This window comes from Staurois parvus, unplaced genomic scaffold (genome assembly GCF_062004578.1).
Source record: "Staurois parvus isolate SC_StPar_1 unplaced genomic scaffold, SC_StPar_1.0 ptg000282l, whole genome shotgun sequence".
NCBI classification, from domain to species: Eukaryota; Metazoa; Chordata; class Amphibia; order Anura; family Ranidae; genus Staurois; species Staurois parvus.
Genome location: NW_028318078.1, coordinates 8,767,080 through 8,787,204, shown reverse-complemented (window position 1 = coordinate 8,787,204; position 20,125 = coordinate 8,767,080). Strand labels below are relative to the sequence as shown.

Below are 20,125 nucleotides of genomic sequence, written 5' to 3'. Positions count from 1 at the left end.
ACAAATGAATTTGAAGTGCAGACTTTCAGCTTTAATTCAAGGTGTTGAAAATAAAGCTAAAGTTAAAATTTTAGGACCTACAACAATTTTTATACATAGTCCCTCCATTTTCAGGGGCTCAAATGTAATTGGACAAATGAATATAATCATAAATAAAATGTAAATTTTTTATATTTTGTTGAGAATCCTTTACTGGCGATGACTAACTGAAGTCTGGAACCCATGGACATTACCAAAGACTGGGTTTCCTCCATTCTGATGCATTGACGGGCTCTAACTGCAGCTGTTTTCAGTTGTTTTGTTTGTGGGTCTTTCTACCTTTTAGGTTTGCCTTCAGCAAGTGAAATGCATGCTCAATTGGGTTGAGATCAGGTGACTGACTCGGCCATTGCAGAATATTCCATTTTTTTCTTCTTCAAAAGATCCTGGGTTGCTTTTGTAGTGTGTTTTGGATCACTGTCCATCTGTACTGTGAAGCGCCGTCCAATCATCTGGCTGAATCTGGGCTGACAGTATATCTCTAAACACTGCAGAATTCATCCAGCTGCTTCTGTCACATCATCAATAAACACCAATGATCCAGTGCCACTGGAAACCATGCATGCCGATGCCATCACACTGCCTCCACCATGTTTTACAGATGACGTTCTGTGCTTTGGATCATGATCTGTTCCAAGCCTTCTCCACATTTTGTTCGTCCCATCATTCTGGTGCATATTAATCTTAGTTTCATCCGTCCAAAGAATGCTTTTCCAGAACTGGTCTGACTTTTTTAGATGTTTTTTTGGCAAAGTCTAATCTGGCTTTTCTATTCTTCAGGCTTATGAATGGTTTGCACCTTGTGAACACTCTCTCTTTGCTCCCGTGAAGTCTTCTCTTGATTGTAGGCTTTGGCAATGATACGCCCATCTCCTGGAGAGTGTCCTTCACTTGTCTGGATGTTGTGAATGGGTTTTTCTTTACCATAGAAAGGATCCTGCAATCATCCACCACTGTTGTCTTTTGTGGACGTCCATGCCTTTTTATGTTGCTGAGCTCACCAATGCATTCTTCTTTCCTCAGAATGTACCAAACTGTTGATTTGGCCGCTCTTAATGTTGCTGCTATCTCTCTGATGGATTTGTTTAATTTTTGAAGCCTTACAATGGCTTGTTTCACTTGCCTGGAGAGCTCCTTTGAATGCATGATGTAGGTTCACAGCAATAGATTCCAAATGCAAATACCACACTTACAGTTGTGGCCAAAATTATTCAACCCCCACTGAAATTGAGTGTTTTGGCCAGTTTGACATTGCTTTTGATCATTCAGTCATCTTGCTTACATTTACATTAAAGAGGCACTTGTAGGTCAGACAAATATAACATAACAGTTATAATGAAATAACCACAAATGTCTTTTCTGTGCTCACAGCATTATCAGTTTTATTCAACCCCCAAGTGACATTCAATCTTAGTACTTAGTACAGCATCCTTTTACAGTTATAACAGCTTTTAAACGTGAAGCATAGCTTGACACAAGTGTCTTGCAGCGATCTACGGGTATCTTCGCCCATTCTTCATGGGCAAAGGCCTCCAGTTCAGTCACATTCTTAGGCTTGCGCACTGCAACTGCTTTCTTTAAGTCCCACCAGAGGTTCTCAATCGGATTTAAGTCTGGTGACTGCGATGGCCACTCCAAAATGTTCCAGCCTTTCCTCTGCAACCATGCTCTAGTGGACTTGGAGGTATGCTTGGGATCATTGTCCTGTTGAAAGGTCCAACGTCTCCCAAGCCTCAGGTGTGTGACGGACTGCATCACGTTTCCATCCAATATCTCCTGGTACTGAAGAGAATTCATGGTACCTTGCACACGCTGAAGCTTCCCTGTACCTGCAGAAGCAAAACAGCCCCAAAGCATGATTGACCCTCCACCATGCTTCACAGTAGGCAAGGTGTTCTTTTCATCATAGGCCTTGTTCTTCCTCCTCCAAACATAGCGTTGATCCATGGGCCCAAACAGTTCTAATTTTGTTTCATCAGTCCACAGAACACTATCCCACAACTTTTGTGGTTTGTCCACATGGCTTTTGGCATACTGCAGTCGACTCTTCTTATTCTTTGGAGACAGCAAGGGGGTACGCCTGGGAGTTCTGGCACGGAGGCCTTCATTACGCAGTGTGCGTCTTATTGTCTGGGCTGAAACTTCTGTACCCACATCTGACAAATCTTTTCTCAGTTCCTCAGCAGTCACACGGGGACTTCTCTCCACTCTACGCTTCAGGTAGCGCACAGCAGTCGAAGTCAGCATCTTCTTTCTGCCACGACCAGGTAGCGTTTCAACAGTGCCCTTTGCCTTGAATTTGCGAATGATGCTTCCTAAGGTGTCTCTTGGTATGTTTAACATCTTTGCAATCTTCTTATAGCCATTGCCCTTCCTGTGAAGAGAAATCACCTCTTCTCTTGTCTTCCTGGACCATTCTCTTGCCTTCACCATGTTTGTAACCACACCAGTAAATGTCTAGAAGGAGCTGAGTATCACAGTCATTTTAAAGCTGCCTAATTGGTGCTTATTATGCTTGATTGCTGCTCGGTGACATCCACAGGTGTTTTCAATACCTGATGGAAAGCACCTGTATGAACCTCTGTTCTTCAGAGTGGTAGTCTTTAAGGGGTTGAATAATTGTGGCAATGAAGAAACCACATAAGAACCATTTACTACTGTATTACATAAACAATTGATGTCATTTTAGTTGCATTTGGGTAGTTACAACGTCCTTGTAGGATTTGATTCTGAATACAATTCCAAATGTACACTATAGTCCCTAAACCCCTTTACAGCATTGGGGGTTGAATAATTTTGGCCACAACTGTAGAATCAACTCCAGCCCTTTTACCTACTTAATTGATGAAGAAATAACAGGAGTAGCCCACACCTGGCCATGAAACAGCTTATGATTCAATTATCCAATTACTTTTGGTCCTTTGAAAAAGGGAGGATGGTTACTCTTAAGAGCTGTAATTCCTAAACCTTTCCTCCAGTTTGATGTGCACTTTCAGCCCATGTCCATTCTATATCTATAGCTTTAATATGTTTTGGTAAGTACATGAAAACAAATTAAATTGTGCCTGTGACCAAATATAGATGGACCTCACTGTACAGTGATATCAGAGTAGCCAGTAACCACAGCAGTACAATGTCACAATAGTGACACTGCATTGACTCTGATGACAGTATAAAATTATTTTCTCTGAGTTAATTGAAGGACACAGCCCTACTTCATGAGATGGATTTGCTGTTACTACCTACAGGAGCTTGGGACTAGGTGCAACTAAACTAAAAGCACACCCAGGGGGTGCCCAAACTCCCCTATCTGCAGCAAGGAGTTCAGTATGTAGTCAGCAGTATAAGGCATACCATTGAGCCAAAAGAAGACTTAGCAGGTGCTGTGTCCTTCAATTAACTCACAGAAAAGGATTTTATGTCGAGTACAAAAATCACGTTTTCTCTTACATTCATTAAAGAACACAGTCATACTTCATACCAGATGGGATGTCCCAAAGCGAAGAAGTGTGGGGCCATAACAGCAACAACAGAACGGAACCACACTCCAGCAGAACTCAAACGGAGGGAGATTTAGAAGAAAATGCACATATCAGGGAGTACATGTGCTAAAGAGCATCAGATACTTTCGCCCAGGGATACTTTGACCTGGCCCCGAACTTGGGAGCCTTCCAATTGAGTCTGAACACAGAGAGATCAACATCCAGACTTCCCCAGCATTGACATAGCGTCAGGATACAGGGACCGTTCCCCCTGATCTGGCACTCAAGATAGTCCGTCAGCTTACCAGTTGTCCACCCCCCGGGTGAGAACTGCAAAAAGGTCTGGTAAATGAAGTTACATCTAACAAATGAGAGGCCTCCAGGGCCACAGCCAAGCTTTTGGTGCCCCTTTGGTGATTGATGTAGGCCACTGCATTATCAAATTTTGTCCTAATAGGGCAATCCTGGAGGAAAGACATCCAATGGGAGAGAGATTGCTTAAAGTTCTAGGATAAAGATGTGGAAACTGGTCTGACACCAACGGCTATGTAGATAAATGTTCCATCACACCTCCTGATCCAAAGAGACTGGTGTCTCTGGCGGTGATCAGCCAATTGAAGAGGATAAAGGTCTTCTCGGCTGACAGAAGAGGAGACCGAAACCACCAAGTATTGCCGGATGAGCTGATCCAGTGAACCCAGAAATCGGTTCCATTTTCTCAGAATCTTTCTGTAGAGGTCTGGAATAGTGTTGTGTGAAGCAACTGCTTTAAAGGAAGCCACCATGAGACCCAACATTCTCCTGCAGAAACTCCGCAAAGAAAGTAGATGACGGACATGGAGAAGCTTTTGAAATTTGTTTGGCAGAAGAAAAATTCTGCCTACTCTGGTGTCCGGAATGAGTTCCAGGTACTCTTACATAGTTAGTCTGACTGAAAAAAGACAAAAGTCCATCCAGTTCAACCATTAAAAAAAAAAAGTTATAATTCTACACCCACAGTTGATCCAGAGGAAGGCAAAAAAAACCCCAGTAAAGCATGACCCAATTTGCTCCTGCAGGGAAAAAAATTCCTTCCTGATCCCCCAATAGGCAATCAGATATTCCCTGGATCAACTTTACCTATATATGTTAGTATCCAGTTATATTCTGTGGATCTAGGAAATAATCCAGACCTTTTTTAAAGCAATCCACGAACTGGCCAGAACCAACCCTTGAGGGAGTCTATTGCACTCACTGTGAAGAAACCTTTCTGTGTTTGGAGATTAAATTTATTTTTCTCCAGCCGTAAAGAGCGAGGTGATAGTAAGTGACATAAGTGAGGAGATAGAATTCCTCCAAAGTCTTGATTGTGATGGACAGATCTCATTTGAGCTCTGATGCTGACTGTGCTTGCAGGAGCAGGTTGTCCAGGTAGCCCACCATTGCTATCCCGTGTAGGCATAAAACAGCTAAGATTGGATTTAGCGTCTTAGTGAAGACAAGCGGCGCTGACACCAGACAAAAGGGCAAGACAACAAATTGGTAATGCATCTCTTCTACCACAAACCAAAGGAAACCATGGCTATTGCAGCAAATGGGGATGTGAAGGTAAGTGTCTTGAGAATGACTGAGGCAAGGAAATCTCCTTGATGTAATGAGGCTATCATGGAGCAAACTGACTGCATATGAAACCTGCACACCTTTAAGAAGGTGGTCAGGGTTTTTAGGTCCAGAAGTGGTTATTGTCCTTTGTTGGAACAGTGAACATGAGAAACGACAGCGATTTGCAAACAGATGACTCCCCCCCCCCCCCCCACCTTAAGAAGGTGAGGTGGAGGTGCACCTACCCATTGAGGCGGGAGTCTTAGCGGGACTGTATGCTTGAATCCAGAGGAAGTGGACGTGTATCCTTAGTCTTCCGAGTCTGAGTTAAGAAGGTGCTCACGAGGCGGCTACTCGAAAAATAGCATGCCAGTAAAGACTTTTTGGAAATCTGATCCAGACCAGCACTTAAAGCGGAACTTCCCCTTTTGGGTAGAGCTCCGCTTTAAGGACTGCTAACCCGTTCCCCATTAAGGATTAACACCTTTGGGGGGTGAGGGGAGTGGGTACCTGAATTTGACAGGTACCCGCTCCCACTTCCGGTCTGATCGCCTAGGCAATCGGAAGGTGTCCTCCCTCCCTGTAGTCTTTTGGGACACGTGACAGGTCCCAGAAGACTATAAGACCATTCATGCAGCGCTACTTGCGCATGCGCAGTGGGTACCTGACTGTGAAGCCGCAAGCTATCACAGCCGGGTATCCACACTGAAGATGCCGGCTGGGTGGAACCAAAATCACAATCGACTGGCACTAAAAACAAAAAACATTTTTTGACATATAGCGCAATGTCACCTGTCTAAATACTTGTTCTACAATATCTGGTTGATCCTACCTGTTCCTGTGTTCCCCTATGTGTAGTAACCACACTAATCATGGCTGCTGATCCATGATAGCGTGGTCAGTTTATGTCTCTTCGTCATCCCGCTGTGTGTTCAGAGTCTCTGCATCTCCCCTTCTTCCTCTCTCTGTCATTTCTGTAGTCCATGCTCTGAGCCAATCTACTCTCCGCCCCTCCTGCCTCTATTCCCATATGACTGTACTTCTATTCCCTTTGTTTTAGGAACATATTAAGTATTTATGAGGTATTTATTTAAAATTATAATACTAAATACCTTCTTTGTACAGTACAGCTGTGTGGTCACATGTCCTCCATCTACTAGCTTGCATTGTTAGAAGGAAATCTCCTCAGCCCCTCCAAGTGTACTCCCTTAGATCAGGAAGGAGAGCAGCACTGTGCAAAGAAGGTATTTAGGATTCTAATTAAAAAAAAAAAAAAAAACTGTACTTGATATGTTCCTAAAACAGAGGGGATAATAGTAAATTATATATGTGACTTTACAACCACTTTAATTTTAGAGAGCAAGAGCCAGAGTAAATCTTCCATTTAGGTCAATTTCTGCTGACATCTATCTAAGAAAAAAATTCCCTTTACTTCTGTTTTGTTTGGTCTTCAAGGCAGTAAGTGGATGGAATTCTCTCCAGCAGGACATAAAAAGACAAAAAAAAAAACTGATAGGGATTTGAACAATTTTGTACTCTATCCAAAACTGCCAGGTTCTGCTTCTTAAAGTAGTAAACAGCGTGCAACAGATGTCAGAAAACAGAAAATTCTTTCAGACAGTAATTTCCAAGGCAACAAATCCAGCTAAAAAGTGGTTTAAAACACTGTAAACAAATAGCAGTCTTACAAAACAAGAAAACTACTCACCGCTTGACTCATTGTTGCATAACTCATACTAGCAGCAAATCCAGATATAAATGACAAAAAGCTTGTAACACTGCTTCACAAACCTATACCATGCATATACATGATCCAACTATCTGTGCACTATTAAAGGGGAACCATTGCCCGCCCACAGTAAAAGGAGATGTTTTGTGGCCATAAATGTAGCTAGTCAGCATAGTATGAACTTTCAGCAAGGATAGTGCTCTATTGTAAGAACAATTCTAACAATAGAGAAATCAAAATCCGATTGGGTATGAGGGCTCACTGCTCTTTGCATTGCCTTACTGAATAAGACATGTGAATAGGTGTAATTTCAGTTATTAGTGTAGCTCATAAAATGTCATATTTTGCTGTGCAGGTGATGGGCCTGGTTCATGTACTCCCAAACAATTTCTTGCAAAGGTTGTGTGTGTGGCATGGACACAGCAGCATGTCAAAATGTGAAGTGTGCAGGAGCGGTTATGTGGCCCAGAACACACACTGTCTGCGTCCATGCAGCACACCTGGTTTTACATGCCTGTCAAGGCCTCGGAGTCTGCATTCACACCCACATGGAAGAAAAATATATTTAAAAAATATTGTTCCCAATATATTGCCATACATTTGAAATGCTACAATATCGGCCATATTCAAAATATAAATGATATGCGCGCGCACACACACACCATATTGAAATGCAGTTTTATTACAAAATATATGAAAAATATATTTAAATACATTTCAAATGTACTGTATGTCTTTAAAAATACAAATCTACATTTTTGGAATGCATTTACAAATATATGTTAAAATGATTTTTTTATATGTTAAAAAAATCTGAAGAATATATTTTAAAAAATATATTTTTAAAAATATATATTTTTTAAATATATTCTTCAGATTTTTTTTAACATATAAAAAAAAAAAAAAAAAAAAAAAAAGTAATTTTAACATATATTTTTATATATATTTGTAAATGCATTCCAAAAATGTAGATTTGTATTTTTAAAGACAAACAGTATATTTGAAATTATTTTTAAAAATATTTTTCATATATTGTGTAATAAAAATACATTTCAACATGCAGTATAAATATGGCCAAAATTGTAGCATTTCAAATATATGTCAATATATTTGGGAAGACTTTTCAAATATATTTTTCTTCCATATGGGGAGCCATAGGCTGCCTGCACGTAGCTTGGGGTAGATGCAGTCGCAAAATCAATTGCCTCATGTACGGAGTTTGGGTGCCAAAGCCTGTGTGAATTAGGCCATAGCATCAGCATCCAGGCACAAATCCTATTAATTCTCTCACAACTGGCAGTTATGCAAAAGTATGTAGGGAGTCTTGGATTTATTAATATCAGAAATTAGCCACAGTGTATGAATCAGAATGCTACCACGGTAGAGCAGTCAAAGTGGTAGGGTGCCTACCGCATGCCTGGCCTCTGCTAGGGAAGAAAGTGGGTTCCACACTACTATGTGGAGCAGTGAAACCCCTGTAAACACTGGGATGCTATCAACACAGTAGTATAGAGACATAAAACAGTACAGTTCACAGAGAGTGACATTTTATCTAAGCAGGACACCCAGTACAGAGCACCTGACCAACAATTTGAAGAATGCTTTGCTCGCACTTATGAAGTGAAATGACAATATGATCATTTTAAATTTGACTCAGACATACACTGACTCTACAAAATATAGCTTTGACCATCTTAAAGTACTGCAAGCATAATCTTACAGTATATTACAAGAAAGTATGTCCTGCCCTAATACCATATTCCATGTTTTAAATCCTGGCAATGCTGAGCTGATAGGGATACTGGCAGTGTTTTTTTTCTGTTTCCCCCCTTTTAGTGGCTAAAATATGAATTCCCCCTCTTAAAGCATCATAAGGTCACAGCCTTGGAACACACAAATGAGTTCACTGGAATAGCTGTAATACAAATTATAACACCTGTGTCCTTTAGGCAAACCATGAGACTGGTACTGGACGGAATTATTCTGGAGTGTTTGATCACCAATATGACTAGATGCTGAAACTGAAATCATTCAGATAAATAGATTCATAGCATATTTAGAACAAATACTAATATACATAACATGGAATATAGTCTGTAGTGTATCTCAAAAAGACAAAAGAGAAAATGGCTTTTGTTTTTGATTTCCTGAGAAAATACTGCTTTTTCAATGCTCAATAATAAGTCCAGTAACAAGAGTTCATGTGATTTCTGGATGGGCCATCTCCCCTCACTTCCTTTCATCAGTATCTGTGTGTCTCCTGATGAGCTGAAACTTCCCAGTAGGGTCTGGAACGTACCAATTATCCCAGATCTCAGAGTATGAGGATGCTCTTCCCCATGGTTTAAAATGTCCATTCCAATGAAGAAGCCTGGCAGCATTCACAAACTGAAGAGAATAACGCTTCCCAGTACTTGAACCTGTACAAAGGAGTACAAATATGTGAGTGATTAAATAATTGTTCAGAGTAAAAGAAAAAAGTTGTGCCATAGCATATTTGGATAGGACAATAAATGTTGCCCCTTTTTAAATTGATTTTACCAGAGCTGCAGGCTGAAAGAAAGTTAGGAGTCACTACAATGCCCCAAAACTTTAATTAGAACAGAGAATATGTGTATTTGTAATATATGCTGTGATAAAAATGCAAAATAAATCAATCCTATCTAGTGCATCAAATCATATACTGTATATTCAAGTACCTATTATATATCATCAAATGCAATAATTAATAAAAATACGTACTACATAAAATAAATCCTCAAATTGTGTATCACATGAATATAAAACTCAAAACACAATAATAAATCACCAAGCATGAAAACAGGGAATCAAAACTTTGAAGGCAATATACAGTATTGTAAACAAATGACAGGGTCCATACATTACAACCTCTAATATTCTTGTTAACCTCCCTAGCGGTATGATTATTTCAGATTTTTGGTGCTGAAAGCGGTACCATTATTTTGCATGGAAATATATAGTTTTTTTATTGTAGGCCTGTCATTTTTAGAAATAACTCACTGAAATCTGTCCAAACAAGAGTAGTAAACATTCAGGATATGATAAAACTTGAAACACGAAATCATAAATTATAATTTAATAATCATAAAAAATAATATAATAATAAAAAATTTAATTCAATAATATAATCAAACCAAAAACACTGAAATTTGAAATATAGCGCCAAGTTCGCACATCACTGAGCAAAGTCGCAGAATTATTTTCAGTGTCTGATGATGAATTTCCCCACGAATCATTATCACTCAATTCTGTAAGTGGTTCTAATTTACTATCGCTGTTCTCTAGCTGGTCTAAAACTGATTTTGACCTAAAGGGACGCTTTTTGAACGCCATGGACTTTTCCCAGTTTCCAGGCAGAAAGAACAGTCAAAATGCAGGCAGGGCACAGGACAAAGCAGTAGGGACAAAATGTATGTGAAATGCTTTGAAACAGCAATGTTTTGCTATGTAATATTCGTTTTAAAAAAAAAAAATGACATTTTTTTAAAACGTTCAAATTTGCCGCCGGTTCCGGCGCCCGTACGTCCTGTCATCACAGGGACAGGAACACGGAAGCTGGATGCTGGCATCGGCCGGAGGAGATGGCTGGGGACACTGTAGGGGACACATCGCGGGAGCGAAGGACAAGGTAAGCGCTGCAGGGAATCCCTGAGCAACGCCGCATGGTAAGCCCGAGTGTAGCTCAGGGTTACCGCTTTTGGTACTGAAATTTTACCCGGAGCTACACTTGGGAATACCTCCAGGGAGGTTAAGTTAGATATACAGTGGTGCCAAAGAGATTGTGACCTCCACCTTCCCCTGTAGGGCATGCTCTCATCGTCTTAAACAGATCTTTATATCAAAAGGTCAGGCAAAGCATGAAGGGCTATACAAATAGACAGGTTCAGCTCACTCGATACACAGATCTCCCAGCATTATATAGAAAGGAAGCTATAGTACTCTCCATAATATCCAACAGCTTTATTATAAAGATAAAAGTTACATTCACATGTATTAAAAAACCCATCAGGCTCATCTAATAACTGCAGGAAAACATCACATAAAGTGATTTAAACCTGTTTTTTTTTTTTTTTTTTTAAAGATGCCAAACTTAAATGCTCTGTGCAGTGGTATTGTAAGGATATTGTAAGATGTAATTTATGGACACTTCTTTATTTACAATATATGGCCTTCAAGGTTTTGATTCTCTATGTTAATACTTGTTGATTTGTTACTATGTATCTGATTTATAAACAAATTGTGGATTTATTTTATTTATGTTTTACACTTTGTTATGTATGATAGGTACTTGAACATACAGTACATGATTTTATGCACTAGACCAGATTAGTTTATTGCATTTAGCATGGCATATTTTCCAAATACAGAATTTTTTTGGATGAGGTTTTTTTTTTCACCTTAATGTGGTTCTAAAGGCTCAAGGTTGTTTACCTTCATGTATTCTATATATGAACGTAAAAAAAACATTCCTTGTGCAGCATCCCCCCCCCCCCCAAATACTCACCTAGGACCCCTCTCAATCCAGTGATGTGCACTGGGGTCTTGGTTATCTCGGGACTCCTTCTCCTCATTGGCTGAGACATAAGCAGGAGCCTGGCTCCCACTGCTGTCAATCACAGCCAGTGAGACAATGAGAGAGAGGGGGCAGGACCAAGCCACAACTCCATGTGTGAATTGATACAAGGAGCAGAGGGTGCCCTCATAGCAAGCTTCTTGCTGTGGGTGCACCCAACAGGAGGGAGGGGGCAGGGGATCCGAGAAGAGGAGGATACGGGCTGCTCTGTGCAAAACCACTGCACACAGCAGGTAAGTATAGACATGCTTGTTGTTTGTTTTTTGTTAAAAAAAAATTGTAAGACATTTTGTAGAACAGAGAATAAACTAAAAATGAAAACGATAGGTAGTAACCGATGCTAACAAGTGTCAAACCTCTAAAAAATTACTGCCTTCAGATTTCCCTCTGCAATTCTATAACTCCTGCATCTGTAGAAACCAATTCCCATAGAATATGGGAGCATTATGGCAGGGCTGAAATTTAAGTGCTTCTGTTGTGAAAGATTCACTTCTTCAAAATGCCTATAGCTACAGAGAAGAATTAAGTTGTTTTAAATTGCTTTTGCTGCTTGTTTACAATACATAAATACTTTAAATGTGCATTAGTCTGGGCACAGGTTCAGTTTAAATGAAACCGGAACTGACAGAATATGGATTTGCCATCTCCTTCTACAAAATTATAATTATCTGGTTGTCATGCTGATCTAATGGCTTTACCACTTTCTGCAACACAGACCTAAAACAGGTATGCCAATCAAGGAGTTCTGATTTAGTTTGAGTAACTGACCTAGAACAAGAATGCAGTTTACAAAGTACTGAAGTCAGAGACCACCAAGCAACTATCATTTTTAAAGGGAAATTAGTTTTAAATATAGAAAAAAAAAAACATATGGGGGACCAAGAGAGTCCACACTTGAAGAGGCTTTAAAGGAGGACCAACTGCAGTTTAACCAAACCATTAAGCTTTATTGAGATCATAATTATATTAAAAAATTGGTCAAGATGACCTGCAATCCAATCCTCCAATCACCATTAATTGCTTCAGCTCCGCCCCATAGCAGAAATACTGTGACAGGGCGACAGCTGTGTGGAAAATCACATATATATTAGTGATTTCGCATTTCCAGGTAGGTGATTACTCACTGGCGCCCGGTGATGCCGACGATCTCCAAGGGGGAGGTTTGGCACCCCCAGCGCCGCCGGTCATCGCTGTGTCCTACGGCTGATCACATGATATGGTAAACGGCCAATCACAGTGGCCTTTTACCAAGTGATCAGCTGTCACAGCATGAGCAAAGTACTGCCGATAACCGGCAATTGTCAGAGAAATGATCGGCACTGATCATCAGTGCTACCCACCTGTGCCCAGCAGTGCCAGCCATCAGTGCTCATCAGTGCAGCCTCATTAACGCACATCAGTGAAGGAGAAAAATTACCTGTTTGCAAAATTTTATAATAGAAACAAAGAGACTTTTTTTTCAAAATTTTTGCTCTTTTCTTATTTATAGCGCAAAAAATAAAACACCCAGTGGTGATTAAATACCACCAAAAGAAGTGCCCAGTAGTCAACCGGTTAAATATAATTCCAAAAAATATAGTAAAGGTGAATTATATATCTACAGGTATGTGCATAATGAAAAAAGTTATATGTGTTCGCTAACATTTATAGTATAGGCTATTCCTAGTATTATGCAGTTTCTTACCAGGACCCAAATTTATACCTACATAATATGCACAGGTAAGAATTTACATCATTTTAAATATTAGGTCCTAAAGCATAAGCTTTCCAAGACACTAAGCTGCTAGTCACATTCCTATGAAATTTATGTGCAATTTGATAAATGCATCTCCACTACCTCTTCTAAGAAGTCAGTTTGTAGAGAAAGCTTTTGTATTAGCTTCAGCCTTGTCCCATTTAATCCTAAAACTAGAAACATCATATTCACAATCTGACTTTGTAATCTATATTAAGATGTGCTAACAAGTTGTTGGTAAATCTAAAGAAGATTTTGCAGTAATATTGTAATGTGTGTAGCCAGGAATACTGCAGTCCCTCATGAATGATCAGTCTACCTAAAGTAATTTCTGTTTATTTATAGTTACTGGTGTGTTAAATCACCAAATGCTTCTTATAGCTTAAGCTGCCCATAGATAGATCGAAATTCCTGCTGAACCTGCCAAATTTCGATCTATTGCCAAGCTTGTTGTACTATCGGTTAATTTCAGTACAACCAGCGTGTCGGGTTTTTTCGTATGAACACTGTCCGTGGCTATAACCGCCGGCAGTGATCATTGTACTGACGACTGGGAAGCCTGCTGTTGTCAGTATACAATAGTGCAGCAAGAGGGATTCCCCCATGAACACCGAATATGTTGATGGGAGAAGCGAGCAATTTTCTTCCCTTCCACCCGTGGATGAAGGAAAGAAACCTGCATAATCTATGGCCAGTCTTAGAACTTTGCAGCAGTTATTGTGAGGAGACTTTTTTTTCAATTCACTTTTTATTATGGAACAAGCAAGAGGAGCACCAACAAAAGTTGCAAGAACCCACCCAAGTATTTAATAGGGCACAGGAATAGAGCCAGAAACTACTACATGGAAAACGCACAACTTAAATCAAACCTATATTTTGCCCATTTAAGGCAAATTAACAGGTTCATTTGTCGCCCCACCAGCTGCTACTTACCTGTTCAGGGCTCCCTTGCCGCCCAGTATGCCAACACTACCTCCTCTGCCCCAGCTGCCCTGTATGAGTATTGGAGTACCTACTCCAGCCACAACTGTTAGAAGTGTGGCAGCCAATATAAGGGGATCTCCCGCTTCCTGGGAAATACAGGAAGAATGAGACTCCAAGGCAGGTGGAGCACAGCAAGGAATAACAAAGTTTACATTTTTAATTATCTCCAAAGATGATTTACAAATGCACAGAGTTCATCAAACATCTCATCTTCCCGCGGATATTCGCCTTACCCAAGTGCCTGACGTGCCACATAGGATCAATGCTAGAGTGCATCTTGTAGAAGACAATAAGGAGTGGGGGTGCAGTAATGCTGCCAGCCAGGGTCTTGCTATATAGTTCTTCACTAGAAGCCAGGAAAAACTCACATGAGTGTCTTACTTAGCAACACATTTCTGATACATAATGACAGTTTAACAAAACACAACCTTCCTGCAGGATTAAAACAAAATCTGGACATAAGTGTAATATGGAAGCAATGAAGGGTTGGAAGTTACTACAGTATAATCAACCCATCTCATCCTGATGTAAAGTGGTGTACTTTATAGTTTCTAGTACTTTAAATCACAAAGAAAATAAGAACTGTAGGTAGGCTGTGCCCCATGTATATTTAAAGGATAACTACACTTTTATGCACCTGCAGCTTAAAATGCTTTCTAACTCCCTCATAACCTTTCCTATGTATCAAGACTGCAGATCATATTGATCATTGTTATGCTGCAGCCCACACAAGGCAAAGTCCTAATTTTCACCTCTGGAAGGCACCCTATTGTGAATGCATGGCTCTTTACCACCAACTTCAACAGTAAAATTGTCTCTTAGTGGGGCTAAAGGAAGACAGGACCTTCAATTACATTTTCCTTAAAGATCCACATGTGCACAGTATGGCTGATCCCATGTCAGAAGTAGTCCAGAGCCCAGCGGAGCCAGCACATCAGAAGTCAATGATTGTTGGATCTGAATGTTATGGTATACTGAGGGGATGTGGGATGTTGGTGCACAAAAGGGCACTTAACCTTCATCATGTATTCTTTCGATACATATGCTTATTCTTTCTTGTTCTATTCTGTGGCATTCATAAGAAACACGGTTGACTTCTAACCCCCCCACCTTTTTTTTTTTTAAACTTCAGCCACTTCATTTTCCTGTTGTTAATTATCCTACATTCATGTTATTCACCCTCTCAATTCCCTGCTACGCTCCCATGATCAATAATCTCCCAACAACTGACAAATATTCTTCTAGTCACTGACTAGGCACACACTACACCACATCATACTCACCTGTATAAAATGACCATCTGGGCATCCTTTATTGGTAGGCAAGTCAAGAAACAAGATATCTTGAATGTTTTCCTGTAAATGCAGAACCTAACAAACCCCTATCACTCAGAGGGTTGTCACAATGTACAGTATGTTGTGCTTGAGTATTGTATATCTAAGTGTTCATGCAAGTGTGTCTGCAATTCGGAGTTCTGCCTTTTGCTGAAAGTTCTTTACTAAAACTTCATAAAAGTAAAGAATAGCAGAAAAAAAAAAAAAAAAAAAAAAGATTGCAAGATGTACCCGTTTTGCTAATAAACTGGTGTTTCAGACATCGGGGGGGACCTGTAGGCATTGGGGGTGCAGCTCTGCATAGAAACCAATCAACTTCCAGGTTTTTTTTCAAAGCTTAACTGAACAAGCTGAAGTAAGAAGTTGATTGTATACCATGCACAGCTGAACACGATTCTGAGTGTACTAGTTTTAGTCAATCTACCCCATTGTGTACATCTTTTTTTTTTGTGTCATCCTGCAAAAGCCGTTCCTGGCTACCACTAGAGGGAGTGAAATGGAATACAAAAGATGAACTGCTCATTTATCCCATTACAATCTGTATAGTCTTTCCTTTATCTTCCTCAAATTGTGACCAAGAGCAACTGGTGCAAGTAAAGAAGATGCAAACAAACCGCTTCCAGGTTGGAAGTTCCATATCCAAAACTACTGTATGTCAGCATGTTCGACCAGAGTGTACCTGAAGTAAAGCTAATAGCTTTCCATGTTTCTGCTGAAAATGATCCCTTCTGCGCTTCGGGACCTAGACAACCACAGCTGGTTGTTACATATGAAGAACTATATTATAAACCAGTAAGCAAACATTTTTCTAACATCATGTGGACAACTACAGCTCTCTGTGTATAGGAAGTTGTATATGCCTTCCTTACTGTGGTTGTACTACTCAGTTTGGGTAATAGGATGTATAGGTAGTGTATAGATACTCACGTCATATCCAATAGCATCCATTTTTCAAGTTGCTTGGTAATGTTCTGTCTCTTCCACTCAGTCAGATTGGCTACAAAGACACCTGGATTAAATGAGCAAGTATTGGCTTTCATTCCCAGTTTACGAATTGTCTCTTTTTTGTAATCAAAATATCCAATGTAATTGTACTGGAAATAAAAAAAAGAACATGATTGGCTATAAATCATACAGAACAAGTATCTGTGTCTGATACGCTAATTTTGGTGCATGCATTATTATTATTATTATTATTATACACTTAAAGCAAAAATACAAGTCATTTGAAAGAGCAGTTCATATGCACAGTCATGGCAAAAAAATATTGGCACCCCTGCATTTTTGTCAGATAATGCTCCATTTTCCCCAGAAAATTACAAATTGCAATTACAAATGTTTAGGCATTCTCATGTTTATTTCTTTTGTTTGTTTTGGTATGGCACAAAATAGTGAACAAATAAAAAGCCATATCTGACACAAAACCCCAAAAATGGACTGGACAAAATTATTGCCAATTTAATATTTGTTAGCACACCCCTTGGAAAAAATAACTAATCAATCGCTTCCTGTAACCAATGAGTTTCTTACACCTCTCAATTGGAATTTCGGAGCACTCTTCTTTCACCAACTGATCCAGGTCTCTCAGATTGGAAGGGTTCCTTTTCCCAACTTCTATTTTGAGATCTCTCCACAGGTGCTCTATGGGACTGAGATCTGGAGTCATTGCAGGCCAGTTCAGTACTCTCCAGCTCTTTATCGGAAACAATTTCTGGGGTTTTTTTGACATGTGCTTTGGGTCATAGTCCTGCTGTAAGACCCATGACCTCTGACGGAGACTCAACGGAGACTCAACCTTCTGACACTGGGTCCTACATTGCACCCCAGAATTCTTTGGTAGTCTTCAGATTTCATAATGGCCATGCACACGGTCAAGACATCCAGTGCCTGAAGCAGCAAAGCAACCCCAAAACATCAGTGAACCTCCACCATGTTTGACTGTAGGGACTATATTCTTTTTTTAAAGGCCTCATTGCTTTTTCTGAAAACAGTAGAATGATGGGCTTTACCAAAAAGCTGTAATTTTATTTTGTCTGTCCACAGCACATTCTCCCAAAAGGATTTTGGCTTCCTCAGGTAAGTTTTGGCAAACTCCAGTCTGGCTTTTTTATGTTTCTGTGTCATCAGTGGGGTGCTCCTGGGTCTCCTACCATAGCGTCCCTTTTCATTCAGATGGTGACGTATAATGTGAGCTGACGCAGTTGTACCCTGTGTTTGAAGGTCTGCTTGAATTTGTCTGGAAGTTGATCAATGCTCTTTACCCACCATTCAAACAATTCTTTGTTGCAATCTTTGATCAGTTTTTCTTTTTCTTTAAACTTCTTGACAATGTTGCACACAGTTGACACAGGAACATTAAGATCTCTGGAGATGGACTTGTAAGCTTGAGATTGCCCATGCTTTTGCACATCTTTTGTTCTCAAATCCTCAGACAATTCTCTGCTGCTCTTTTTCTTCTCCATGCTCCATGTGGCACAGAGACATAAAACAGAAAGGTTGAGTAAATTGTTCACCATTTTAACTGATTGCAGGTGCAATTTCTATATTGTCAGCACTAGTTAGTTGATACAGGTGAGTTTATCACAAAATTACAGGAGCATCAGAAACTTGGAATGCAATTATTTCTTACAATTTTAAAAACGTGCCAATAATTTGTCCAGTCCATTTTTTGCGAATTTGCGTGGAATGTGTCAGATTTGGCTTTTTGTGTCATACCAATAGAAAAGAAAAAAAATAACCATGAAAATAAAATCAAAAACCACTCTCTAAATAAAATTATATAAACACAATTCCCCACAGCACCATCAACACCTTTACCCAAAAGATGTACAAAAATTAATAAGCAGAAGATGCTATAAAATAAGTCCTCAATAATAAATAAGTACGTGCAGTCCATGCAAACATGAAAATGCCTAATCATTTGTAACTGCAACAATTTTCTGGGGGAAGTGGTGCATTATCTAACAGAAATGCAGGGGTGCCAATATTTTTGGCCATGACTGTATGTACATCTACATCCCAGCCTTTAATGTGTATCTGAAGTAAACGGCATGAAGGTGATAATAGTTTTAGATTATTTTGGCAGGATATTATTAGAATTATCTTCCATACCAGTTAATGTGTATGTAAACTCTAACAATGAACTTCTGTTATCTGTTTTCTTTCAATCGGAATTACAATTGGAGGCTTTTTGTTATATTTGTTTAATAAGCATAAAAATACCAGTTGATCCTGCCTGAAATCCAGAGGTGTTCCGTGTATTCTGAGGGTCATATCTCAAGGACTAATATCAGTTTGCCTAGCTTATCTATCTAATATCTTCTCACAGTGACCTCATAGCAAGAGGTTTGCTATTAGGGGCACTCGGCAGGTGGGAGGAGCCAGTACTGCTGGCAGAGGACACAAAGTGAAGAGGATCAGGGCTTCTCTGTGCAAAATCATTGCACAGAGCAGGTAAGTATTACAAGTTTGGTATTTTAAAAAAATAAATTTCCTTTAGAATCACTTTGATTGAACAAGCTGAAGTTAGAAGTTGATTGGTTACTATGCACAGCTGCAAGAGATTCTGAATGCTCCAGTTTTAGTAAATCTCCTTCCATTATGTTGTCAGTCCACAACAGGAAATTAGAAGCTGAAGGTTTAAAGTGGACCTTCACACTCCCGCGGCATTTTCCTCCTCTCTATCCAGCACCCCCTCCACAGCACTGATACAGGTTTTTTTTGTTTTATTTGTTTACTTACTGTTTTTTTCTTTCTCTAACCGCTTCCCGACTGCCCAGAATGTACTGCGGGCGGGCGGCAGCTGCAGGCAAAGCAACGTACATCGCTCTGTCTGTACTAACACAAGGGGGCGCTGCGCACTCCCCCCCCCCCCCCCCCAACACAGGGGAATGAAGATCCTGGTGAATGGGACCCAGTGATCATGTGATTGCTATGCGATCACATGATCATAATGTAAGCAAAGCCGTTATGCATCAATCTCATTACCAACAGCTCTGCTTCTCTTCCAAGTGAGCTGTGATTGGCCCACAGCTGTCACATGATACATGGGGGCCAATCACAGCACCCTGTATCATTTGACCAGCTCCAGCCAATCACAGATCACTATCTTGAACTATCAAAAACCTAACTCATTGATGACAGTTCATGAATGAGTTAGATTCATGACAGCAAGCTTTGCATTGCAGGAGAAATGATCTCTATCTCTCCTACAAAGCAAAGGGTAAGAAAAGAAAAAAAACCCTGATCACCTTACACCCCAGTAGTACAATGTTACTATGGCAAAAAATAAAATAAAAAATACCATATTGAGAAATTAAAAATAAAATGTTTAAGGGTCTTTTTTTTTTTTTTTTTAAACTACTTACCGACCGCTTACACGCACTTTGTGGGCAAGCAGCAGCGCTTGGCAAAGCAACGTAATCTTGCATCGCTTCCTGTTTTTGGGGTGTAAATGCACTTGCGCCCCCCGCTTGGTCCAGGCAGAGAAGAGAGAACACGGCACCGAGTAAAAGCACTACATGTTACACACGTTAGATTAGAACATTTAACCCTTGATCGCCCCTATTAACCCTTTGATTGCCCCGTCACCCAGCCAGTGCCATTAGTACAGTGTCAGTATATATAAAATTTTTCACTGATCACTGT

At 39.9% G+C, this 20,125-nt stretch overlaps 1 protein-coding gene across 5 annotated transcripts in view; it reads right to left on the bottom strand.

Moving 5' to 3' along the window:
- Nucleotides 1-8,146: 8,146 nt before the first annotated feature.
- The window catches only part of GLT8D1 (glycosyltransferase 8 domain containing 1), a 43,743-nt gene continuing 31,764 nt past the window's right edge, over nt 8,147-20,125 (bottom strand). For all 5 annotated transcript variants that reach the window (XM_089681911.1, XM_089681909.1, XM_089681910.1 and 2 more), the window contains 3 exons: nt 16,406-16,572; nt 14,378-14,490; nt 8,147-9,251 (listed from right to left, as the gene is read on the bottom strand). In XM_089681911.1, coding sequence (XP_089538037.1) covers nt 9,061-9,251; nt 14,378-14,490; nt 16,406-16,572 — 471 coding nt within the window. In that variant the 3' untranslated portion in view covers nt 8,147-9,060. The remainder of the gene's footprint in view (nt 9,252-14,377; nt 14,491-16,405; nt 16,573-20,125) is intronic.